This window comes from Adiantum capillus-veneris, chromosome 30 (genome assembly GCF_014529385.1).
Source record: "Adiantum capillus-veneris isolate H3 chromosome 30, ASM1452938v2, whole genome shotgun sequence".
NCBI lineage: Eukaryota > Viridiplantae > Streptophyta > Polypodiopsida > Polypodiales > Pteridaceae > Adiantum > Adiantum capillus-veneris.
In genome coordinates, this window is record NC_140960.1 from 15,734,959 (window position 1) to 15,758,997 (window position 24,039).

General features: G+C 43.3%; 1 protein-coding gene across 1 annotated transcript in view; it reads left to right on the plus strand.

Annotated features, from left to right (window-relative positions):
- LOC147417588 (coiled-coil protein (DUF572)) overlaps positions 1-13,778 on the plus strand; it is a 30,312-nt gene extending 16,534 nt beyond the window's left edge. The window contains exons 2-8 of the mRNA XM_086507338.1: positions 12,067-12,124; positions 12,208-12,270; positions 12,359-12,438; positions 12,564-12,672; positions 12,757-12,916; positions 13,005-13,168; positions 13,255-13,778. Coding sequence (XP_086363464.1) covers positions 12,122-12,124; positions 12,208-12,270; positions 12,359-12,438; positions 12,564-12,672; positions 12,757-12,916; positions 13,005-13,168; positions 13,255-13,626 — 951 coding nt within the window. The 5' untranslated portion in view covers positions 12,067-12,121 and the 3' untranslated portion in view covers positions 13,627-13,778. The remainder of the gene's footprint in view (positions 1-12,066; positions 12,125-12,207; positions 12,271-12,358; positions 12,439-12,563; positions 12,673-12,756; positions 12,917-13,004; positions 13,169-13,254) is intronic.
- Positions 13,779-24,039: the final 10,261 nt, after the last annotated feature.

Below are 24,039 nucleotides of genomic sequence, written 5' to 3' on the forward strand. Positions count from 1 at the left end.
GTGATGCCCTGCACACTACGCACTGCTCTCTCTCTCCCCTTTTGCAGTATGTGATGCCCCTCTTGCTCTTCATTTGACTGATTTACAGCTGTGTGGGTTCATGCTTTTGTGCTGAGGCAAGAGCCTCCTTGAGTAGGAACAGGGGTAGCTAACTGCTACTCCAAAGCAGGCATCGGTGAGGGTCATAACCTCACCGTATAGGTGCAAATTCAGCGCTGTGTATGCGCAGAAAATTGACTGTTTTTCAGCCATACGGATGCTAGAACTCTTGGGAATCATGCCCTACTGGCAGTGGACAGCTAGGGGACTGTTTGGGACTGAAAACAGGGCAAAAAACAGTAAATACAGCGAGCTGAATTTACTGTTTTTGGGTAGGAATCAGGGGGTTTACGCCAATGCAAGTGAGATTCAGCAAGGGAATTGATTTCGCGCAAGTTTTGGGGCTGTTATGTTGTCGAAATTTTGGCCAAATCAGGTAGTATCTAGTGTGATACAGGTAAAGGATTCCCAGGATCTTACTTTGTAATTTTCCCACTCAAAGTATAAAGAAATACCGAAAGGGGCGTCAATTTTTGGGCCTTCAGGTTGTCGGCGTCTGCTCGGAACATTCTAGCTTCCAAACCGTGTGTGTATTCAAGTGTTAATTCCCGTCGCAGGTTCTCTTTGCAAAGTGCTCTGTGTGTGTGTCTAAAGTAAAGAATTTCGGGTGAAAGCCAACGCCTACCGCCCCACGGGCCGGTTTCAAGGTTCCGTTGCCGGGACATCAATCACTTTTTCCTCAAAGAGTGAGCCTCGGTTGTTTTGGTTAAAGACACAGAGTAGAGGAACGCGCGATTACACTATGGCTGACAAAGGGAATGACACCAAGGAAGAGGGTTCCTCTTCACAGGACAGACAGGAAATTCCGCATGTTCGCCCTGCCCAAAAGTGGTCAAATTAGGGCTGATTTTCTGCTGAATTTTTAGGGTTTGCAAGTATGAACCAATATGAGATAGGGAGAGGTCTCACGGTGGTAGATTGGCCACTAGATCTCCTATGGGAGTGATGTGGGTCTGCCAGGTGACACGCTACTTACCGATTCTCTGAGGCGATTGCTTGGATTCTATGACGCATTGGTAAATCATCTTGAAATTTGAGCTTTCTTGGTCGTGGGTGGTACGTCAGTGTTGTGGAATTATGCTCGTTTGCAGAGGCAAGAGCCTCTTGCACAGGTAAAAAGTTAAGGGACAGGTTGCAAGATTCTATGTGGTGAAGTTCAAGAACTATCCACCTATGGATGCAAAGTGGATGGAAGAGCATGAGCTGTCAGAGTCACCAAATGTATTGCAACTTTAACTTGAGGCCTTTGGGTTACAGCCTACTTATGCCCCAACCCAACATGTGCAAAGGAGGGATAATGATAGAGCTAGCACATCAAATGTACATATGAATTCAGTGTAATAGATGGAAATGAAAAAAGTATAAAGGTCTCATTAAGTCATTTGTATCTATGTGTTACGATCTTTCTTGCGGATACATGCGATGATAAAAGAGTGCTAACAACACAAGATCATCAGTGGCATGTATTTATCGTATGCAATCGAGGACGTTTGCGATTTCAAGAGGGGGGTGTCACGAGGATGTGGCAACTGCTAACCTTAGTTGTTGGTTTCTTTCCATTGATTTTTGTTTAATTTCTGAGACCCTCTTTTTGAAGTTGCAAATGGTCAGACATTGTATGGCCAATGTGAACGTTAGTTTCACCTGCAGACGGGAAGTTGGTCGGCATTGGAATTCGTAAAGTAAAAGGATATCTAGGGTCAGTTCAAGGTCATGTAGGTCCCCCCGTCGCACTTAGCAAGTTGGTGGATACTAGGAAGTGAACTCAATAAAGGCATAAAGTCAAGGTGGGACTACCAGCAGAAAGTATCCGACAGTTGGGCCACATTGCACTTTTGGATGCGGTCCCAACGAGGATAGATGGTCAGATGACCATTGGGAGCCCAACGGAATCATTTCGGGAATTGCTATTTTGGGCCATGAAATGTTTTTGCGTCATTAGCTTCAGAATGACAAGGGGAACATTTTAGTACTCTGCTGCAAAGTCAACTGATGCACCAGCTGAGAGATTTTTAAGCGGGAAGCCCAATGCGGAAAATTGCATGCATGAGTGCCAAGTGGCACGTTTTGGCCAATTTACCAAGTTTGGGACAACAGAACTCGTAACTGACTTTTTGGAGCAGTTTTGGAGGTTGATAATTGTGATTTTCAGCCATTTCTCTCCATTTTTGAGCTTCCCTAGGACCAAGGAGCTCTTTTTTAGCATTGGAAGGCATCAGATGCGTGTTTACAGGGCTGTTTTGCTGCGTTTTCAACGATACGCAGGTTTTGGCAGCCAGTTCACAGATGCATTACAGGTCAAGGGCAGCTGAGGGGGCGCTCGATTAATGCTGGGGGGATGCTTCATTGAGAACCTGTCACAGGTTAAGAGCTATGGAGTGCTTCCTTTCCCTCTTATGTACAGTGCGGTGCCAGGAGTGATGCCTTGCACGCTACGCACTGCTCTCTCCCCCCCCTATGAGCAGTATGTTATGCCCCTCTAGTGGGCTTTTCATTTGACCAATGTACAATTATGTGGGTTCATGCGCGATTGCCGAGGCAAGAGCCTCTTGCTTAGGTACTGGGTTAGCTAGTGGCTAATCCCCTGCAGGTACAGGTGAATTCGGAGAGGTTTCACGTGAGAAATCTCGTCCGATTCAAAGGACAAGTAGCCCTACAGGTGCGGGAGCTCGAGGTCTTGCCACAGATGCGACCGGCACGTGAAACGGAGCCTAAAACAGGGAATTACAGCCTGCTGTGTATTTTTGAAGGTTTAGGGTTTCGGCCCTAAACGGTCCTTAACACCGCCAGGAGGTTTGGGGATGCGAGGGGACCGTTGTACAGGTGATCTGGCGCATTTTCGGGGCACAAAACAGAGAATTCAGCGTGCTGCAGATTCTCGCCAGGTTTTGCAAAGTGTCTGTATGCGTCGGGAAAGTCATCTATTGCGTGGGGATACTCCAGAACAGGTGTTTCTTAGCCTTGATTATGCGGGGTAGCTTGTAGGAGATCACATGTTTTATTCCCTTTGTTAAAGAATAAAGAAATACCGAAAGGGGGGCCAATTTTGGGGCCTATAGGTTGTCGGTGTCTGCTCGGAGCATTCTAGCTTCCAAGCCGTGTGTGTACTTAGGTGTTAATCCCCGTTACAGGTTACCTTCGCAAAGTGCTCTGTGTGTGTCTAAAGCAAAGAATTTTGGGTGAAAGCCAACGCCTACTGCCCCACGGGCCGGTTTCAGTTGCACACAACATGATCATAAGAATTCCCATCAGAATTCTTCAAGGGCGTTTTCCAGTGCATTTAGCCTATTTTCCCTTTTGACATTTTTCACTTATTATTTTTAAGTGACTTTTGTTGGAAAGTAGGTCGGGCAAATTGAGTAAGTTTGTATCTAAGCAAACCTAGATTAGCACTAATTGGTAGAAGAGGCAGCAGGAGCATCGCTCAACAGGCACCTTCTCAGCAGGAACCCCAGCAAGGCCTAGCGTTTTTGCTACACAGTAGAGAGGCTAGCGTTTTGCATCAAGACCCCAGATCAGCCAGCGTTTTTGCATTTGCAGATTCCAGGCGACAACAGAACCACAGATCAGCCTAGCGTTTTGCATTTGCAGGACTTCCGGCGACAGCAGATCAGTTTTCAGCCGTAGTGTTTTTGGTTTGCAGATCAGCCCTGGCGTTTTGCAGATTTACCGCGACAGAACATCAAGGAACATCAGCGTTTTCAGTTTTGAGCAGTTAGTACCCGCAGTAGAAGTCGCGAACCTTGCAGATCTCACCTTCCCGCAGCAGATCCTCGCCGCACGGCCAGATCCCACAAAGTTCGCAGTTTCAGCCCGGAAAACGTAGATTTCAGCATCTGCGTTTTCAGCGCGTCATCGTCACGTCGTCGCCATGGACATCGTCACCGACATAGAGTCAGAATTCAGCAGATAGAAGATTTGCAGATTTCAGCCTTTAGCCTTTCAGATTTCAGCCCGTCTCGTCCTCGTCCTCATCGTTGTCGACATCGTCGGCAAGTCCAAGCATTGTAGAGATTTGTGCAATCAATAGTAGACCACTCTCGCCGACGAGAGTAGGGCCTTCGGAGGAGGGTTTACAACGTCTCTGGTGTCGTATTCTCTTCTCTCTCTATCTCTCAGTCTCATACACTTTCACGCATAGTGTTTATTCACTTGTTTGTGATCATTGCACTCTCTCATTAAGAATGGAAGGCTCTCCCTTCCATAAGAATAAAAGGAACCTTGAGCACAGTTCGGAGCACTCATCCTGAGCAAAGTTCAAACATTCATTCCGTTGCACCTAACATCAGTGACTCTAGTATCTAAATCAAGGCATCTGTTGACAAAGGAGCGGAGTGACTCCCCTCTTGTGCATCCCGCTGCACCAGATCCCCGGCCAAGCTAAATTCTGGGTTCCATTTGGAGTAGACTATGCTAAACCAAAAGTATCGAGGTAAAGTTTCACAATCCGAGGAGTATCTGCTAGGTCCTCCTCCTCCATCCACTTCGCATCCAATGCAGAATAGTTCTTGAATTTAACCAAGAACCGCCTTCGGACTTCACCTTTCTTCGTATCCTTATGTGCCAAAATCTGTTCAGGAACAAGCATCACCTCGTTTTCTTCCACTTTGGGTCGCTCATCAGGCTCCCCATCATCAGGCACATCACCTTTAAAAGGTTTCAAGAGACTCACATGAAATGCATTGTGAATCCTCCAAGTATCAAGCAGTTTTAGTTAGAAGGAGACATCGTTTATCTTTTCAGTGATCTGGAAAGGTCCGTAGTATCGCATACTAAGCTTTGGAAAAAGCCTCTCCTTTCCCTTTTTCTTTCTCAGGCGTGCCTTCTCAAAACGAGAGCACCTAATCATCCTCCTTCAATTTCAAGTCGCGACGATGGCGATCCGCTGCCTTTTTTTGTCGTTCTTGAGACTTTTGCAAAGTCTCGCGAACCTTGGCAAAAGGCGTATCTAAGTCTCGCGTATATTCATCCGCTTCAAAAATCTTATCTTTCGTGCTTAGGAAGGGTGGAACCTTCGCAGCACTTTCAACAATTCTCAAATGGCGCCTTCCCTGTCGAAGAGTGTATCGTGTTATTGTAGGCAAATTCTACCAAAGGTAGGTACTTTTTCCATTGAGTCTTCTAATCCGAGATATAAGACTTCAATAAATCTAAAACCACTGAATTGGCAATCTCAGATTGCCCGTCAGTCTGCGGGTGGAACGAACCTGCGTGCCAATGTTCTCCCAAATTGCCTTCCAAAACAAACTCGTAAATCTGGGGTCTCTGTCGGAGACAATCGTCTCAGGCATGCCATATAATTTGAAGATTTGGGCCACACACAATCTCGCTAAGTGATCCGGCTTGATTGTTTTCTTCACTGGAATGAAATGAGCCTGTTTGCTAAATCTGTCAATAACAATCCAGATACCATCGTGACCACTCTACGTACTCGAGAGATCAAAAATGAAATCCATTGCAATACTTTCTCAGGGGCGGGTGGGTATGGGTAAAAGGCTGTAACAATTTCTGTGCTTTATGCTTGTCAAACTTGATCTTCTGGCATACTAAGTATCTGCGCACAAACTCTTCCACATCCTTTTTGAGTCTCGGCCAAAAGAAGTATCTTTCTACCCCTTTCATGGTGGTAGCAATGCCATGGTGACCCTTAAAAAGTGGACAGTGGCATTCAATCATAACCTTTTCCCTCAACGGCTGTGTAACGCACAACATGGTTTTTCTCATCAAGTAGCCATCCTGATTGGAATATCCCGCTACTGTCTCCCCATCCCGTATTCGTGTGAAAACGTCTGCAAAATCTGTATCTGTTGCATACTGGTCGACCATATCCTCGAAGCTCCTAAGATGTATCGCGGAAAAAAAATTGGGGATTAGATTTCCCGTAGAAGAGAAATCGGCCGTGCTCTGATATCACTGTAACAGACTTGGACACTCCAAGTCAAGAATCAATCACAACAGCACCAAATAACCACTTCAAAGCAGTTCACAATTTACAATAGATTTGCATTGGCCCGGCGGAGTTCCGTACCTAGAGATATTGGCCCCAAAGACTAGCGTCCCTTTTGGTATTTCTTTATGTATTAATCAATGTTCAAAGTACAAGAGAGCGGTTACAGTTTCACTCTCGGACTCTGCGTCTAGATGCTCTACAGAGTGTGTGCCCAAACCACTTATTTAAAGTTTACAAGGGTTGCCCAAAAGCAGAGCCCCAAAAGCTTCAGATCCAAAAGCCTAAAAGCAAAGACTCTTTTTCTCTCTCAAACTTACTTGAGTTTTTAAAATAAAGCAAACTCTTTCTCTCTCTTTCAAATTGCGTAGGAAAAAGCAGTTGACGCAAAAGGCTGAAATTCCGCCGCAAATCACTGGATTTTGCCACGTCATCAACTCGGAAATCTGTTCTGTTGCCCTTTTAGGGTTAGGGTAGGGTTAGGCTTTCTGGCAGATTTTAGGGTTTGTAGGTTTTAGGGTTAGGATCTACAGGCAGATTTTAGGGTTAGGGTTTGCAGAATTAGGGTTTTCAGCAGCAGTCATGGTTTCGGCTCTCGAGTAGGATGTATCGCGGAAAAAAAATTGGGGATCGGATTTCCTGTAGAAGAGAAATCGGCCGTGCTCTGATACCACTGTAACAGACTTGGACACTCCAAGTCGAGAATCAATCACAACAGCACCAAATAACCACTTCAAAACAGTTCAGAGTTCACAATAGATTTGTAGTGGCCCGACGGAGTTCCGTGCCTAGAGATATTGGCCCCAAAGACTGGTGCCCCTTTCGGTATTTCTTTATGTATTAATCAATGTTCAAAGTACAAGAGAGCGGTTAGGGTTTCACTCTCGGACTCTGCGTCCAGATGCTCTGCAGAGTGTGAGCCCTCACCGCTTATTTATCGTTTACAAGGGATGCCAAAAGCAGAGCCCCAAAAGCTTCCAATCAAAAGCAAAGTGTCCTCTCTCTATCTCACACAAGCTTTCTTGAGTTTTTGTAAATAAAAAGCAATGTAATTCTCTTCTCAAATTGCGTTGAGAAAAAAAGCATCAGCTATCGCAGCCCTAAATCAGCGTCGCAAATTCCGGGATTCTGCCATGTCATCAGGCTGGCGCTTTTCCATTGCTGCCCTTTTAGGGTTAGGGTTTGCAGATTTAGGGTTTTCAGCAGAAGTCATGGTTTCGGCTCCCGGGCAGACACCTCATCACTTTGTGACAGCGGCTTGGATGTGCAACCGCTTCGCCGGGCTAGGGCTGAAATGCAAAAACGTTGGCTGATCTGGCTGAAATCTGAAATCGTTGGCTGATCTGCTGAATTCTGAAAACGTTAGGCTGATCTGGTACTAGATGTGGAATTTGGCGAGGACCTGCAACATGGTGGGAGCGGGAGCGGGTTCTTGCGAGGCTAAGGTTGAAAACTGAAAACGTTGGGCTGTCTGTTGAAAATTGAAAATGCTAGGTTGATCTGGGTCTTCTTCTTGAGAAAACGCTAGGGCTCTTGCTGAGGTGTTGCCTGCCTGTTGGGTGCTTGCCCCCTTGTGTCCCTGCTTCTTCTGCTTCTACTGAGTGCCCAGTGGGTTTCTTTTATAGCCTTTAGCAATTTGCCCTATCTACTTTTCCAACAAACTTACAAAAAGAATTCCAAAAGTCACTTTTTATAAAATGACTTATAAAAGGTGGTTCATGCGGTAAAATGCCTGCATGATGAAATGACTGTTCTTGTGCAAGAGAGGGTATGCAACTATGACCGGCTTGGACATGCACGTCTTGCTAGAGGCTCACAATGTGCCAGGCTAGGTCCTACGCTAAGACTGACGCTAGACTATGGCATAAGCATGTCCACGTAGCGCAAGTGAAGTGCGTACGTGACATCCCCCCTTGTTAAAAGTGAGGCCTAGCTGCTGAACTTCTATCTATACTTCTAGTGCTTCTGATGCTGTGGATGCACAGACCAATGCAGATTCTTCCGAAACCAGAGACTGATGGTATTGCGGGTGCTGTGGGTACTGCTGGCGATGCAAACACCGTGTAAGGGTCACTATCCAGCCTTACTACGATTACCGAATATTAGCCTGGGCTCTATACCAGATAGTGCTGACTTTGCCTGCTGTAGCAAGAGCTGTTTCTCAAACATTGATTGTGGTGAAAACATTACCGGTGCTGATGGACTGAGGTTTGGTTCCGGAGTCCTTGTCAAAGGTTCAATGACGAGGGAAATGGATGCACTCTACATGCGAATGCGAATCCAAAAGAGGTTCGGGATCCTGTCTCCAACTCCTTCCATATCCACATACAAAGCTAGGAGATCTTGGTACTCAAGATGTGGGTTTTTGTGTATCCGATGTCGATCTTCCTTCAAAGGCATGGCAATGACGATGGGATCTGGCCAGTCCATGGTCGGGACTCAAAGATTCTTCAGGAAAAAAACTGCGAGAGATTTTTTGGGTTCTTGGTTTCGCTTGGGTTCTTGATGGTTCTTGAGGTTCTTGATTCTTTTGGGGTTCTTCTTCAGTTCTTCCCTCGAGTTTGCGAAGCCGAAGCACATAGAGCTCTGATACCAATGTCAGGTGAACGCACACAAAGCTTTGATACCTATGTCAGGTGCGCTGGAAGAGAATAAGGATTTTGCTCAGATCTAGTACTCCACACACAAACACAAGGGACACTTTACTTCATTTGAAAGAATTGAACTGAGCTGAAAGAAAGAGAGAGACGAGAGAGAGAAAAGAGACGACACAGGGATGTCGGAAAGCAAGTACTTTATTTATTCTTGCACAAATGTTGCTACAGTGACTAAAGCTGAGATGCTGATACTAATGGGTATTGATGCTACCGATGCTGGGTACTGAGGTACCGGAGGGGACTATGTCGAAGACGATGATGTCCACGACGGGTACTGCGGGTTCTATGTCAAAGATGGGGAGGTCAACGACGAGGTCTATGTCGAAGATGATGAAGTCGACGACGAGGTACTGAGGGTCTTTGTCGACGACGGTATCTTGTCGAAGATGGTGAAGTCGACGACGGTTCTGTGTCGAAGACGGTGATGTCGATGATGGTTTTTTGTGGAAGATGGTGAGGTCGACGACGGTTCTGTGTCGAAGATGGTGAAGTCAACGACGGGTACCGCTGGTCTACGTCAACGACGACGACGATGGTGACTGTGACGATGACGACGATGATGTTGTCGTCAAGTCCGGGACTGCGATGACGATGACGATGACGAAGGTGTTGTCGTCAAGATAGGGATCTGCGATGACGATGGCGATGGTGTCGTTGTCAAGATAGGGACTTCAACGATGATGATGCAGCGGCGGCGACGACGATGGTGTTGACGATGACGGCCTCAAGGCTGAAAATTGAAAATGCTAGGTGTTATGCTAGGGATCTGCTACTGTGGCCTGGATCTGCAACCGCTTCCCCGGGCTAGGACTGAAATGCAAAAACGCTGGCTGATCTGGCTGAAATCTGAAGTTGCTGGCTGATCTGTTGAATTCTGAAAACTCTAGGCTGATTTGGTACTGATGGGGAATCTGGCGAGGATCTGCAACCTGGTGGGAGCGGGTTATCGCGAGGCTAAGGCTGAAAACTGAAAATTCTGGGCTGTCTGCTGAAAACTGAAAATGCCAGGCTGATCTGGATCTTCTTGAGTAAACTCTAGGCTTCCTGTTGACGTGCTGCCTGCCTGTTGGGTGCTTGCCTCCTTGTGTCCCTGCTTCTTCTGCTTCTACCGAGTGTCCAATGGGTTTCTTTAGCAATTTGCCCTACCTACTTTTCCAACAAACTTACAAAAAGAATTCCAAAAGTCACTTTTAATAAAATGACTTATAAGAGGTGGTTCATGCGGTAAAATGCATGCATGATGAAATGACCGTTCTTGTGCATGTACATGCACGTCTTGCTAAAGGCTCACAAGGTGCCAGGCTAGGTCCTACGCTAAGACTGACACTAGACTATTGCAGAAGCATGTCCACGTAGCGCAAGTGAAGTGCGCACGTGACATCAAAGTTTCCTTTGAACCCATCTTCGCTTGCTAATTTCTTGTGCACATTTTTTTTAGTTTTTTGCAAAACTCACAATTGTGAGTGATTGTATTAGAATGCCACCAAGAAATACACAAATCAGACTCAAGCTCAACCCGAGCCTTGAGGGGCAGATTGTTACATGAGAGTACCTAGCAATATACAAATCAGATTCAAGCTCAACCCGAGCCTTGAGGGGCAGATTGCTACCTAGCAACGTACTATTACCAAAAGCCCATAAGCCAATCATCCGAGTTTTGCATTTTACCTATCACATATATTATGTCCTTACTTTCTTGTATAATCTTTGAAAAGCCAGCCACAGAGAGGTCACCATCAAAGACACGGTAGTTCTTGGCCTTCCAGATATTATTGAAGAAAAAATATCTGATAATTTGGGTACAGATTAGAAGAGCAGGACTTCGAAATTGTTTCCCACCAAGGCACATATCCTTCTTGGAAAACCCTATCTTCCACGTTCTTTGTATCCATTTGCACACCTTCCCTAACAGGCCTCAAATTGCCGGGCATTCCATGATGTCAGGTGCAGCGGAAGAGAATAAGGATTTGCTCAGATCTAGTACTTCGCACACAAACACAAGGGATACTTTGCTTCACTTGAAAGAACTGAACTGAAACTGAAAGAAAGAGAGAGATAAGAGAGAGAAAAGAGATGACACAGGGATGTCGGGTTCCAACCCTCAAGGCCCCCCTTGCTTTGTTGCTAGAGCAAGTACTTTCTTTATTCTTGCACAATGCTGATACAATGACTAAATGTTGAGATGTTGATGCTAATGGATACTGATGCTATTGATGCTGGGTACTGGGTACTGAGATACTGAGGTTCTATGTCGTAAAGACGATGTTGTTGACGACGAGGTGCTGATGGTCTATGTCGACGACGGGTATTGTTGGTCTATGTCGAAGACGGGGAGGTTTGCGACGGGTACTGCTGGTCAATGTCGAAGACGATGGTGTTGATGACGGGTACTAATGGTCTATGTCGAAGATGATGATGTCAACGATGACGGCGACCGTCATGCCGTGATGACGGCCACGACGCGAGGCCAGGGCTGAAATCTGAAAACGCTACTAGGGCTGAAAATTGAGATCGTTGGGAATCTGTTGCGATCGGGTACAAAATGCGGTACTGTGTTGTGGCGATGACGACGATGGGACTCTGATGATGACGACTATGAGTCTGGGACCTACGACGACGGCGTCAAGGCTGAAAAACGCTAAGGCTGAAAACTGAAATCTATCGCGATGGATGGATGGCTTTCCGGCGAGGATCTGTTGCCAGGAATGGAATCGGGGATGTGGCGAGGCTAAAGGGATGGTACTATTGCAAAAACGATGATGGTTGCAATCTACTCCAAAAACGCCAGTGTTGCTGGGGAACTGTCGAGAGAGAGACCACCTGCCGGGTGCAACACTTGGTCCTACCTTTCCAACAAAAGTCACTTATTAATAAATAAGTGAAAAATGTGTACTTTGGCAAAAAGGGTTTCATGCTCTGGAAAATGCTCATGCTAAAATGATTGTATTGTGCAAGAGAGGGTTATGTAAACAGTGATGTACTTGCCCTCAGATTAGGCACCATTTGGGCGTTCTGGGGGACTTTCGAGTAATAGAATCAGCCTCTTTTCTTTTTTAGAGAGAGAGAGAGAGAGAGAGAGAGAGAGAGAGAGAGAGAGAGAGAGAGAGAGAGAGAGAGAACCGTTGTTATATGTATTCTTGTTTTGCCTGAGTGTGTTTTTTGTATGTGCATAGTGCTGCATACCAGGTTGTATACCCAATTTGGGGAGTTTGTTAGTATTTTGTCAATAGTGATGGAGCTGATAGTTGTGTCGTGTCGTGAATGATTGCCATGCATGTTTATCTTGCTCTAGGTAAATTAGGGCTTTAGCTAGGTGTATGGAGTGCTATTTGAACATCAGTTAACCATTGGGTGTGTGTACAGTTTTTAAGGAACACCAAGCTGCTGACAGTTTCCATAGAAGTGGAAAGCATCAGCAATGGTAAGGGCTCTCTTACAAGAAAATACTTTTTTTTTCCCATTCCAAGCGCTTCTATGAAAATCTTGATTGAACTTTTCTTGTAGTCATCGCTTGCTGCTGCCAGAGCAGATAACTTCTACTATCCTCCAGAATGGACTCCACAGCAGGTTTGTGAAAGTTACTGCCGATCGATTATCTCTTTTGCCTAAGCACAGTTCAGCGCAATGTTGATGATATGTTTTGTGATGATTGTAGGGCTCGTTGAACAAGTTCCAGGGGCAGCATCCATTGCGCGAGAGAGCCAGGAAACTGGATCAAGGCATATTAATCATAAGGTGATTGTCTAGGTTTCAAAGCATATTTGTAAGAATTGGAGAGTTTGAGCTGTTTTGAGACCATGAGCTGTGCCAATGCTTTAAGGATGCTTGTATTGATTCAACTTGTTGCATGATTGTGCTAGATTTGAGATGCCATACAATATATGGTGTGGAGGATGTCATTCCATGATTGCAAAGGGAGTGCGTTTCAATGCCGAAAAGAAGCAAGTCGGAAACTATTACTCCACAAAGGTGAGCCCTTTAATATTACTGCTACTTATTGTAGCTTTTTTGAGTGTGGTAATTTGTGACTCAGAATGGCACTTGATGCTACAGATATGGAGCTTCTCAATGAAAGCAGCCTGCTGCAGGCAGGAAATTGTCATTCAAACTGACCCTCAAAATTGTGAATATGTCATCATTAGTGGTGCACAAAAGAAAACTGAAGAGTATGACCCTGACGATGCGGGGACCCTCATGCTGTCTTCTGATGCAGGCACGCTATAAATCCACGAGTTTTCAATATACATAGCTTTGTTGTGCAACCTTGTTTTCACTAAGCCCGGTTCACTGTGTACTGCTAGACAAAGGAAAGTTGGCCGACCCATTCTATCGCCTTGAGCATTTGGGTGAAGATGCTCAAAGGGCAAAAGTAGCCGAGCCGTTGCTAGTGCGCATGCAGCGTGTATCGAAAGTGAAGCATGAGAACGACTACTCATTGAATAGGTCCTTGAGAGCACGGTTGAGGGTAAGTTTTGGTCTGCCAATTTCTTGATTTTTCACTCTTTGGAGAGGCTACTTTGCATGAAGCTCAATGGAAACATGTCTTTGCAGGAACAAAAAGAGAGAGTGAAGGCGGAAACTGATCACTCCAAGAAATTAGGGCTAGGAATAAGGCTTCTTCCGCCTTCAAAGGAGGATGCAGAAGAGGCTTCAAGGACAAAGTTTCCCCACAAATTCGAGGCTAATCAAAAACAGAAGAGAGCAGCTATTATTGCATCATCAATTTTTTCTCAAGAGTCAGGTAAGCGTAATCGTGCTGTTGCCGGTTCCGAGGAGAAACTGTTGTTGCTGGCAAAGAGAAGAAGAATGGACGTGGCTGCTGCACACAGGAATCTGATAGGCAGGGTGAAACCTTTGTCTGGATCTGATGATAGAAATCCATGCTCTGTTAGGAAGGTTTCTTATGGCATAGTAAGTCGATGACTCCATGATCTTGTTTCAGTGCATTGCACCTTTGAGCAAGCCTAGGATTGGCTCCCTTGTGTGACAGATGGATACGATGAGTCGCTTGTGTTTGTAAGTGATTTTGTAAAAAAGCCTTGAAGCTCCTTGAGCATATGTATCATGTTGAGTTTTGACTTGGTGTTTATCATTAGCGATTACATGGTGTTAGATCATAGGCTCTGTGCTTTTGTCGAAGGGCGAAGCATTTTGACGACTCCTCTTTAGGCAGCCTAGAGATGTCTACTTGGATGAGCTATCTCCCAATGACTTATCTAGGAAACGAAAGTTCTGGTATGCATCTAAAAGAAGACAAAAGGCCTCTCTGGTTAGGACTCCTTTAAATTTGCCTTCACAAGTGTTGCAACTCTGTTCAAAAGGAGATGACCAAGCAGAAATATATGAAGAAAGATTGTTCTCTTTTTTGTGCTATGCAAGCATAAACAAAACTCACATACCAAGAGCCCCTCTTGTAATCTGTGGGCTAAGCAACCATTCACAAAGTGCATCATGCAAACACCTACACTTACATTAGCTGTACATGTGTAAACCGCAAAGTTGCAAGTCCATTGCGATTGTTGGTCGGTCTCTTAGTAGGACAAGGAGAGGCCCACCACTAGCTTGAGAGAGAGAGAGAGAGAGAGAGAGAGAGAGTTTTATGGCATGGATGAAGAATGTGCACCAAAACTGAGACCATCATTTGCAACTGGCAACATCTCTAGGAAAGTGGTTAAAAAGAAAGCAAACAAAATTTTGGTATTCATCTCTCTAGAAGTACCAAACTATGTTCAAACTTGGGCTTGATTACCTATTTTCATGGACTTGGGAAGTTTCATGAAACTTGGTTGCAAACTATTTGAACCAGCTCTTATGTTGGTAAAAGAAGTAGATTTACCTACACGATAATTGCGTTGCAAGAAGTGCATTGCTCTTTGAAATGCATTGGAATGCCTCAATATATTTCTTTCACTATACCTCATATCTAGTGTGATTCTTTGAAAAAATGCCCCAATGAGCGTCAAAAAATTTGAATAAGGAGCACTTATGCGACAACCAAATCATAGCTCAAAAGTCATCTTGTATGATCTTTGCATCTTGGTTTTTTGATCTGTGGACTCAAAATGGTGATGCTTACTAGATATTCATTGATTTGATTGCTCGCTTCTTCTCAGTGACGTGCAATGTTGGAGCTTCAAGAATAGCGGACTCGTTTTGTGTCGTTCATTAAAACTCAATAGCAGAAATTCAACTTAGGCACATTGTTGTCATGGCGCTGTGTGTCCACTAGGGGAAAAGCAAACAAAAAAGGAAGGGTTTTTAGTGAAAGTGATTGCATGCAATGCTAATAGGGTAGTGGGAAAAGAGACTTTTGGTCTCTTTTGCATTGGAAGCGGCTAGAGATGTGATAAATTTTTTTGTTTGTGTGGATTGGCGGCAAGTGAACAACGACGTGATGCTCACCAATGCTTTGATCAATATGTATGCCAAATGCAGTGAACTTTAGAGAGCACATGGCAAGAAAACTTTGAATCGTTGTACTTTGCAATGCATTGGCTATTGAATCCGGACATATGCTCGGAGACTATTAGGCAACTATTAGGCTTGTCGGGGAGGAGAGATCTAACCTAGTACACTCTACACTGGTGGAGATGACGGGGATATGAAGCTCTTCTTGACCCACCACCGCCACCCCCACCAAAACCAGCACCACCGCCACCACCACCTCGATGAGCCACCGTCATGAAGTCCCACCCTACGAGTTCGATTGGCTCATGGATTGTTGGATGGAGATTTTATCGCGAACATGTGAGACACTGTTGGATGTGCTGTGAGACTGAGCGACGCATGTGGGGCCGGTATGATAATTTACGCATTTTTTCTAATACCTTACGAAAGCCTAAATGGCATGATAGGGGATGGTCATGGAAGTAACTTAAGTAGAGGGACCTGAGGGCTGTAGGAACATAGATCCGTGGTTCACATGAGTGTTCAGTGTAGAACAACACATTGTTGATGTTACCAAAGCTTTTGTGCTGAGGAGAAAGAGTGAGAAATTGTAGCTTGTGGATAATGGACTGTATCAAAAGAGAGAGTGGATAATGGATAGTGGATAAAAGAGACCTTGGAAAACGCAAGCTTGGAGAAGAGTTTTTTATCACACACGGAGGGAAAGACAGATGTTGGGGAAGAATGAACTACTGGAAAGCTAAAAAAGGCTGATAACAAGCAAGTAGAAAGGAGATTAATGAGCCAGCACGGGAACACTTATCCCTCAACAGATCCTGAAGTAGAACACTTGTGTGACAACTTGTGCTGATACTCAACTTGTTGCCTTGACATTCAAAGGCCCCTTTCACTTTAATAAGCGTAAATAAAAATGAGAGCATCATCCCTAGATTCCCTATAATAGGGATTTTCCCAAAAATGTTCGGATTGGTTCAAAAGGTTCATTTTTTGTTCGTCAAGGGGGAAAAAACATAGAGAAGGGCCTTGGCTATGACAATTTGATAAGTGATACAGCTTAAGAGCACTTATGTGTAGAAGCCTTAGCAACTCTCTCACTCTCTTTCAAGTGTCAAAAACTACCAGACAATAATAAACTTGCATGTGATAAGGTTAGATTTAGGCTTACCTTGAACTAGAGACAAATGAGATCAACCTTCTGATTTCAATGGTTTTTTGCAACCAGCAAGTCCAATCTCTTTATGCTGGGTATCACTTGACAAAGGTGTTTCAAACTGAGGGAAGAAAAGAAAAAGTTAGCCTCTATTGATACGTTTGCATGACTTTTAGTTTGACAAGATGCATTTGAATTATTTGTGTGTACCCATGCATGTTCCTCCCATTAAAAAGAAATCCATAGGCATGTATGTCTAAGGTGTTACCATCCTAACCTAGTTTCCTAACAATATCCTTTCATCATAAACTTGTTTTCCTCTCCAATATTGAAGGGTCATGATAATGTTGCCTCTAGTGCTGGAAATGCTTTCTTACTGTGAGCTATGACATGTTGGGATAACGGCCAAGTGTCCGGTTGGACAACCACACACCCATACTAACAACTAACTGTACTCAACCTTAACATGATAGAGTAAGGAGACTATGGAATTTTGCTAGACTATGGCTCCACCCATATTGTGTGTGCTGTCTTCTCCTTCACAACACACTCTCAACAAACTCCCACACACAGATCCTCACGACTGGTATTATAGCTTTTTTTTCGGGGAGGGGGGGGGGGGGGGGGGGGGGGGGGGGTCATCAAGGTTTGAGGACTTAGCTTATTTTTAAGTTATGCAAGCTATGCGCAATGAAACTGAGTTTTATGAGACTTACATACTATATTGAGAGCGTTGGAGTGTGTGGCTTGGAGCATCAAGAAACAAATCACAAATTGCTCAAGCAAGCAAGGTTCGCAAAGGAAACACACTATTGGGTTAAAAATTGCAACATAAAAACATAAGAAAGCGTGCGCAACGACTCCAAGTATAGGGAGACGAAAAACGGTGGGACGTTGAAGAACAATAAAGTAGATAGGGATACATGAGGAGGTTAAGGGGTGATTAAGGTGATAAAAAGGGTGGGACACCAAATGCGTTTCGCTCATAATGAGCTCATCAATGGTGTGAGTTTAGAGATACAAATGGAGGGGGTGAGCGAGGTTTTATAGAGGGGCAATTTGAGGTGGGATGTTTTTTGGGGGGAAAAGGGAGGTTAATGGTAATGTACTCAAGTACATAGGGAAAAAGTTAGGGTAGAAGGGGTGGTACCTATTTTTTTGGTGAGAGGTAGACAATGTGTACCTAATAGAGTTAAGTTCTTTTAAGAGGATGGTGAGGGTGTGATTTGATGCCAAAAATTGTTTTGTGGGGGGGGAGGGGAGGGGGAGAATTTGTTTACGTTTGAGCAAGTAAACAAAAGATGCATTTGGTAAGCGATGCTTTTATTAGAGGTGTAGAGGGAAGAAGGCAGGGGACGTTGGATGGAGGTATGCCAAAAATTTCGGGAGTATAGAGAATTGTACTGGGGGGGGGGTGGGGGGGGAATTGTGCGGGTTTGATGGAGAGAGGAAAAATTTGATGGGAAGAAGATAGAGGATAGCGTGGAAGGTAGGTATTAACCACTATTTCCCATATGAGTAAAAAAAATCAATCATAGAGAGCCGCTACTTCATAGGTTAGGGGTACAAAAAAGTGGAGCTTTCCAAATTTTTATTAGTTGAAGGTGGGTGGCAAGCCTAATACAAAGTATAGAGAGCCCTACCTCGTAGGGAAGGGGTGAAAAAAAGAGGAGCTTTTCGAATTACTGTTTGTAGAAGCTGTGCGGCATGCTTTACTAGAAAGACATGCAATCCATCCAAAAATTATGGGTGTCCGTCGGGGTGGTGCAAGGTATGCACAAGAAGTTTATGGATGTTGGGTCCCGATGTCCAACAAATGATGGGTCTAGCTAGATGTGAGAGTGTGGGGTTGAACTGGCAAGCCCGAGCAATAGGGTTATTGATACAAAGAGAGGGTGATAGCCTTCTTGTGGAAGGCGTAAAAGGTAGCTTGAAGGTTATGGGGGATGTTTTATTAAATTGGAGTGATGGTTCCATGAGGGAGGTACGGTTCTGATAGGTGCCTTAGTTGAACACCTTATGCAGAAACCCTTGTGGGTAGCCTTTTGTCCTAAGGCGTTTGTAGACGAGGTTACGGATAATGAGGAAACCTTCCAAGGAGCTCTCTCTAATGATACATCTTTTGAGTTCATTGATGATGAAAGACACTTTTTGATGTGTAGGGTGTCAAGAGATCCAAGGGATGTAGTTATAGGAGTTTAAGGATTTTTGGTGGCAATGGGAGTCCAACATGCTTGAGGAGGCAAAATTGGTACCTTTATAAAATCCTTTGTCGAGGATAGTGGCGTGGTTGGGAGAGATGTGGCTAGAGATTCTTATGTGTTCTTGAAGTAGTTTTCCATAATCATTCAAAAGAGAGGCGAGGGAAGTCTGAGAGCCAACCCATAGTCCAAAGGCATCATCTACATAGTGCTTGAAGTAAAGAAGGTTGGAATTGTGCAAAAGAGAGGAAGAGGCTACTAAATGGCATAAAAATAGGCATGCATACACTACGGCAAAATTGGAACCCATAGCTATGCCCTTGACTTGTTTCCAAAAATTTCCTTTGGAGGTAATGTAATGGTGTGATAAGATGAGAGCCGCAAGAGAGAGGATAAAGTGAGTTTTAGGAGGGTCAAACTGGGTATCTATGGAGGCTTTGAGGGCTAAGAGTCCTTGGTTGATTGGAATATTAGGATAAAGGGCCTCAACATCAAAATTGAAGAGGAGGGTATTGGGTGGGAGGGGGAGTTTGTTAAGGTTTTGGATGAGGGTGAGAGAGTTTTTAAGATTTTTCTTGTAGGTGAGGAGGATAGGAAAAAGTTCCAAGTGAAGCCATATGGAGGTTTTTTCAAAGATATAACCTTTGTAGGAGCAAATAGGCCGAGTGACAAGGGAGGGTTTGTGGAGTTTTGAGATGAAGTATATGGGGCAAGGTTTAAGTTGTTTGTTAAAGGGCGAGAGGATGAAGTTACGATCTAATGCTGGTAACGTCGAAAATTGGATGGTAAGGGAGGAGAGGAGGGAGGCAATAAAGGACAAGGGGAGGGTAGAGCAAGGCTCATAAGTGGAGGTATCATTGAGATAGGTGAGGGCATTACTTCCATACCAATCCAAAGGTAGGATGGCCAAGCCTAAGTTCTTGTCCGCAGGGTTTATGACAATTGAAGCGTCCAATTTGAGACTACATAAAGCTTGTGAAACAAAACGGGGACGCTTTGAAGGTGGGAAGAAATCAGAGTAGAGAAGGTGGTTAAGGTTATGAAGGTTATTGTGAAAAATTAAATTGAGAGCGGGGTTTTCCACATTAGAAAAGTTTTGAACTCATTTTTGGGCCTTTTCAGAGTGCCACATCATCAAAGTTGTACAAAAGAAAGCAACCCGGTAGACCCCTCTAAATATTTCTCAGAACCCCATGATATGACCTATCATTGGAAAGCTTTAAAAAAATGGATTCTAAAGAGATAAGGTCCGAAAAGTTTGGATGACTTTTATGAAATTTATGCCATTTTTTTTCAAGCAACCAATTTTTGTTACCGTTACGGTAATCTAAAATCACCTTTTTCTAGATCTATATGAAGGCAATGTCTGATACATGCATGCTATATATCAATAGATAGCATTTGAAGAGTAGATTCTAAATATCCAACCTCCGACAAGTTTAGATCTTATTTACAAAAATTTTACCGATCCCCACTTTTTGAAAGCTATGCCACATCAACAATTCTTACAAGGCCCAAAAATGAGCTCAAAATTTTCCTAATGTTGGAACCCCCATTATCTAATGAGAAGGCTTTAAGCTTACCAAAGAGGAGAAGCTTGTAGCCTTGAGGGTTTGTAAGGGGTAGCCAATAGTCTCTTCTAACCTACCCTTTATAGGTTGGGAGCTCGGTGTATTCTTTGCCAAAAGGTCTTGAAGGGGTAGTGTTGGAGATCCAAAGCACTGGAACACTTATCCCTCGACATCGTCCGTCGTGACGGTCTCAACAGATCCTGAAGTAGAATACTTGTGTGACAACTTGTGCTAATACTCAACTTGTTGCCTTGACATTCAAAGGCTCCTTTCACTTTAATAAGCCTAAATAAAAATGAGAGCATCATCCCTAGATTCCCTATGATAGGGATTTCCCAAAAATGTAGAGACATACTCGGATTGGTTCAAAAGGTTCATTTTTTGTTCGTCAAGGGGAGAAAAACATAGAGAAGGGCCTTGGATATGACAATTTGATAAGTGATACAACTTAAGAACACTTATGTGTAGAAGTGTCAAAAACTACCAGACAATAGTAAACTTGCATGTGATAAGGTTAGATTTAGGCTTACCTTGAACTAGAGACAAACGAGATCAACCTTCTCATTTCAATGGTTTTTTGCAACCAACAAGTCGATCTCTTTATGTTGGGCATCACTTGCCAAAGGTGTTTCAAACTAAGGGAAGAAAAGAAAAAGTTAGCCTCTATTGATACGTTTGCATGACTTTTAGTTTGACAAGATGCATTTGAATTATTTGTGTGTACCCATGCATGTTCCTCCCATTAAAAAGAAATCCATAGGCATGTATGTCTAAGGTGTTACCATCCTCACCTAGTTTCCTAACAATATCCTTTCATCATAAACTTGTTTTCCTCTCCAATATTGAAGGGTCATGATAATGCTGCCTCTAGTGCTGGAAATGCTTTCTTACTTTGAACTATGACATGTTGGGATAACGGCCAAGTGTCCGGTTGGACAACCACACACCCATACTAACAACTAACTGTATTCAACCTTAACATGATAGAGTAAGGAGACTATGGAATTTTGCTAGACTATGGCTCCACCCATATTGTGTGTGCTCTCTTCTCCTTCACAACACACTCTTAACAAACTCCCCCACACAGATCCTCACGACTGATATAATAGCTTTTTTTTCGGGGGGGGGGGGGGGGGGGGGGGGGGGGGGGGGGGCGGGGCCGGTGGTGGGGGTCATCAAGGTTTGAGGACTTAGCTTATAGCACATAAATCATTTTTGCAACTTTTAAGTTATGCAAGCTTTGCACAATGAAATTGAGTTTTATGAGCCTTACATACTGTATTGAGAGCATTGGAGTGTGTGGCTTGGAGCATCAAGAAACAAATCACAAATTGCTCAAGCAAGCAAGGTTTGCAAAGGAAACACACTATTGGGTTAACAAATTGCAACGCAAAGCATGCAATAAGGAGCACATATGGCGTAGCACACACACAAAGAGGGCAGAGTGCTTGGAGGCACCTATAGGAGAGTGGATGGAGCAAGAGAGCTTTTGAGATTCTCACACAGAGTGGATATCTCTTAGAGGTAGAGCTAGGGGCAGTCGGAGGATCATACCCGATTGCATATGGACTCAGATAGCAGATCTTGGGATTGAGAAATCGATTTTGATTGGAGGATTTAGACCCGATTAAGGAGAGTAGCTTTTTGGCATCGAAAAAGTGGGAACAATAGGAGCAGGTTCATGGGGGCCACACATCTGGCCTCCACCCACAAACAAGCACATACATAGAGTTATCTGCTCATGCACGAGCGTGATTTTTTGTGAGAGCCAGAGAGTTATTGACAATCATATACTTGTTTGGCTCATGTATGCTATGTGTGGATTGAGAGATTGACTCACACATAGCCATAGATTGGCTTTGTAGACTGCTCTTATAGGCTCTATAGACATATATTTCTTTGGCTCATGTATGCTATGTGTGGATTGAGAGACTGAGTCTCTAACTTGCGTATAGCCATAAATTGGCTTTGTAGACTACTCTTATAGGCTCTATAAACATCATTAAATAAATGTATATGTTTACAAGGATAGGTTATAGGCACTTGGTAGCTCCAAGGGCTTGCAATATATTTAGACTCCTGTGGGGATGCATAGAGTACTGTGATTGCTCTATGGTTATGCATAGTTTTATACAGTGTGTAGTTTTGATTGCTTCTGTGCTCTTTTGACAGCGGGTTTTCCTTGCAAGAAGTTCAAACACCATTTTATGCTTGTATCTCTCTAGCAATTGTTTATGCGTATATGATGATGTATCTACCAATAATTACTCTGTTCTATGTATGTTGAGTTGTGGATACTGCTTGCATTGTACGTAGATTGTGAAGCCATATTGGTATCTATAGCAATCCTGATCATTCTAAAAACTTGATCAGTAAATGGTCATTGTTGAGCTTCACCATAGTCCTATTTGCTGAGCCTTTAGAGGATCATGTTGGAGTTTATTGAGCTGAGGGATTTTTCAATGTTGAGATCCTTTCAATGATACAAGTTGCTAGAGTACCCCTTTTTTTCTCAAGGCCTCACCATAGGATATGTAAAGGGAGGACTAAGTGCTTTTACCGCAGTGTTGATAGACATTTATGGTCAAATATTGATCAATGTTTGATGCACTTATAGTTAGTTGACACTCTTTATGCATTTGTTTATGCTTTTGATAACAGTTTTACTCGTTTTAGTTTAAGATTTTGCTCCAGTTACAGGGAAGACTTTCCCAAAATTTTTGCAAGATTCTTGCCATAGTTTTGGTTTTCTCGCCATACTTGATACTCGGCAATTATGATTGATATTTTTGAAATGGGCATTTATAACATCTAGAAGTTTGATGGCATGGAAAACTATATGGAAAGTGCATATTCATGATGTTTTAATACAAAAAGATCAATTGGGACCATTGTTTGAACACTAAGATAGTGATGGTTACACAAATGTCCATTGAAAATCACTTGATGCTAAAGCTAAATCTTCAATTCATTTATATCTTACAAAGTCATCTTCTAAAGTCTTATGGGATACATTATGCACTAGATATAAGAGCAAGGTTGTAAGTGATAAAGTTTACTTGATGAAGAAGTTGTTTGAGCTTCGTATGAACAAAGATGGTACCATTTATGGACACTTTAACGATTTCAATCAATTGAAGTCACAAAGACTCAATTTTGATAAAGAGGTTCAATTTATCTTCTTGTTATTCTCTTTAATGTCCTCTTGGGTTACTTTTGCACAACCATTTAATAACTTTGTGCGTAAAAGGAAGTTGGTCTACAATGATTTAGGCGATAGTTTTCTAGTGTAGATTTTCACAAGAAATCTATTGAGCCTACCAAGAGTGGTGATGCTTATGTTGTATAGTCTCACAAAGAGAGATGTCACACTCATGATGATGGTGCCAATTTTAAGGATTGCAAGAACTCTTGTAGTAAGTCTCATAATTCCATTCACAATGTTGAGTGCTACTATTACCATAAAAAGGGACATGTGAAAAAGATTTCCTATGCTGTACAAAGAGACGAGAAGTTTCAAGAGAATAAGAAGTCTAATAGTGATGCAAAGGGAAAGGTAAAACTTGAAGAAATTAATGTTGCTGAGTCTCTTAAGTCTCATGATGTCTTTGAGATGACTCATACCTCAAACATCTTGGTTTTATGTTGGATTTCATTGTGGATGCCCTTGTCACACAAGATGTTGGTTATAAAAAAATTTGGATGATATATTCTAGTGTAAATTTCCATGTTAGTTTGCATAGAGAGTGAGTTTTCTTTTCTGCAAAGGGCTAGCACGTCGTAGTAGTCAAATTTGGTGATTTTCATGCATTTGAGATTATTGGAATTGGAGACGTAAACTTGGTACTTCCAAGTGGCATATAATTTATGTTAAAAATATCAAATATGCTCGTGAGTTAGCTAAGATTTTGATCTCTATTTAGTAAAAAGTTGGATGATTTGGGATATACTACAATATTTACGAATAGCTCTTGGATGATCAAGAAGGGCAATCTTGTGATTCTCA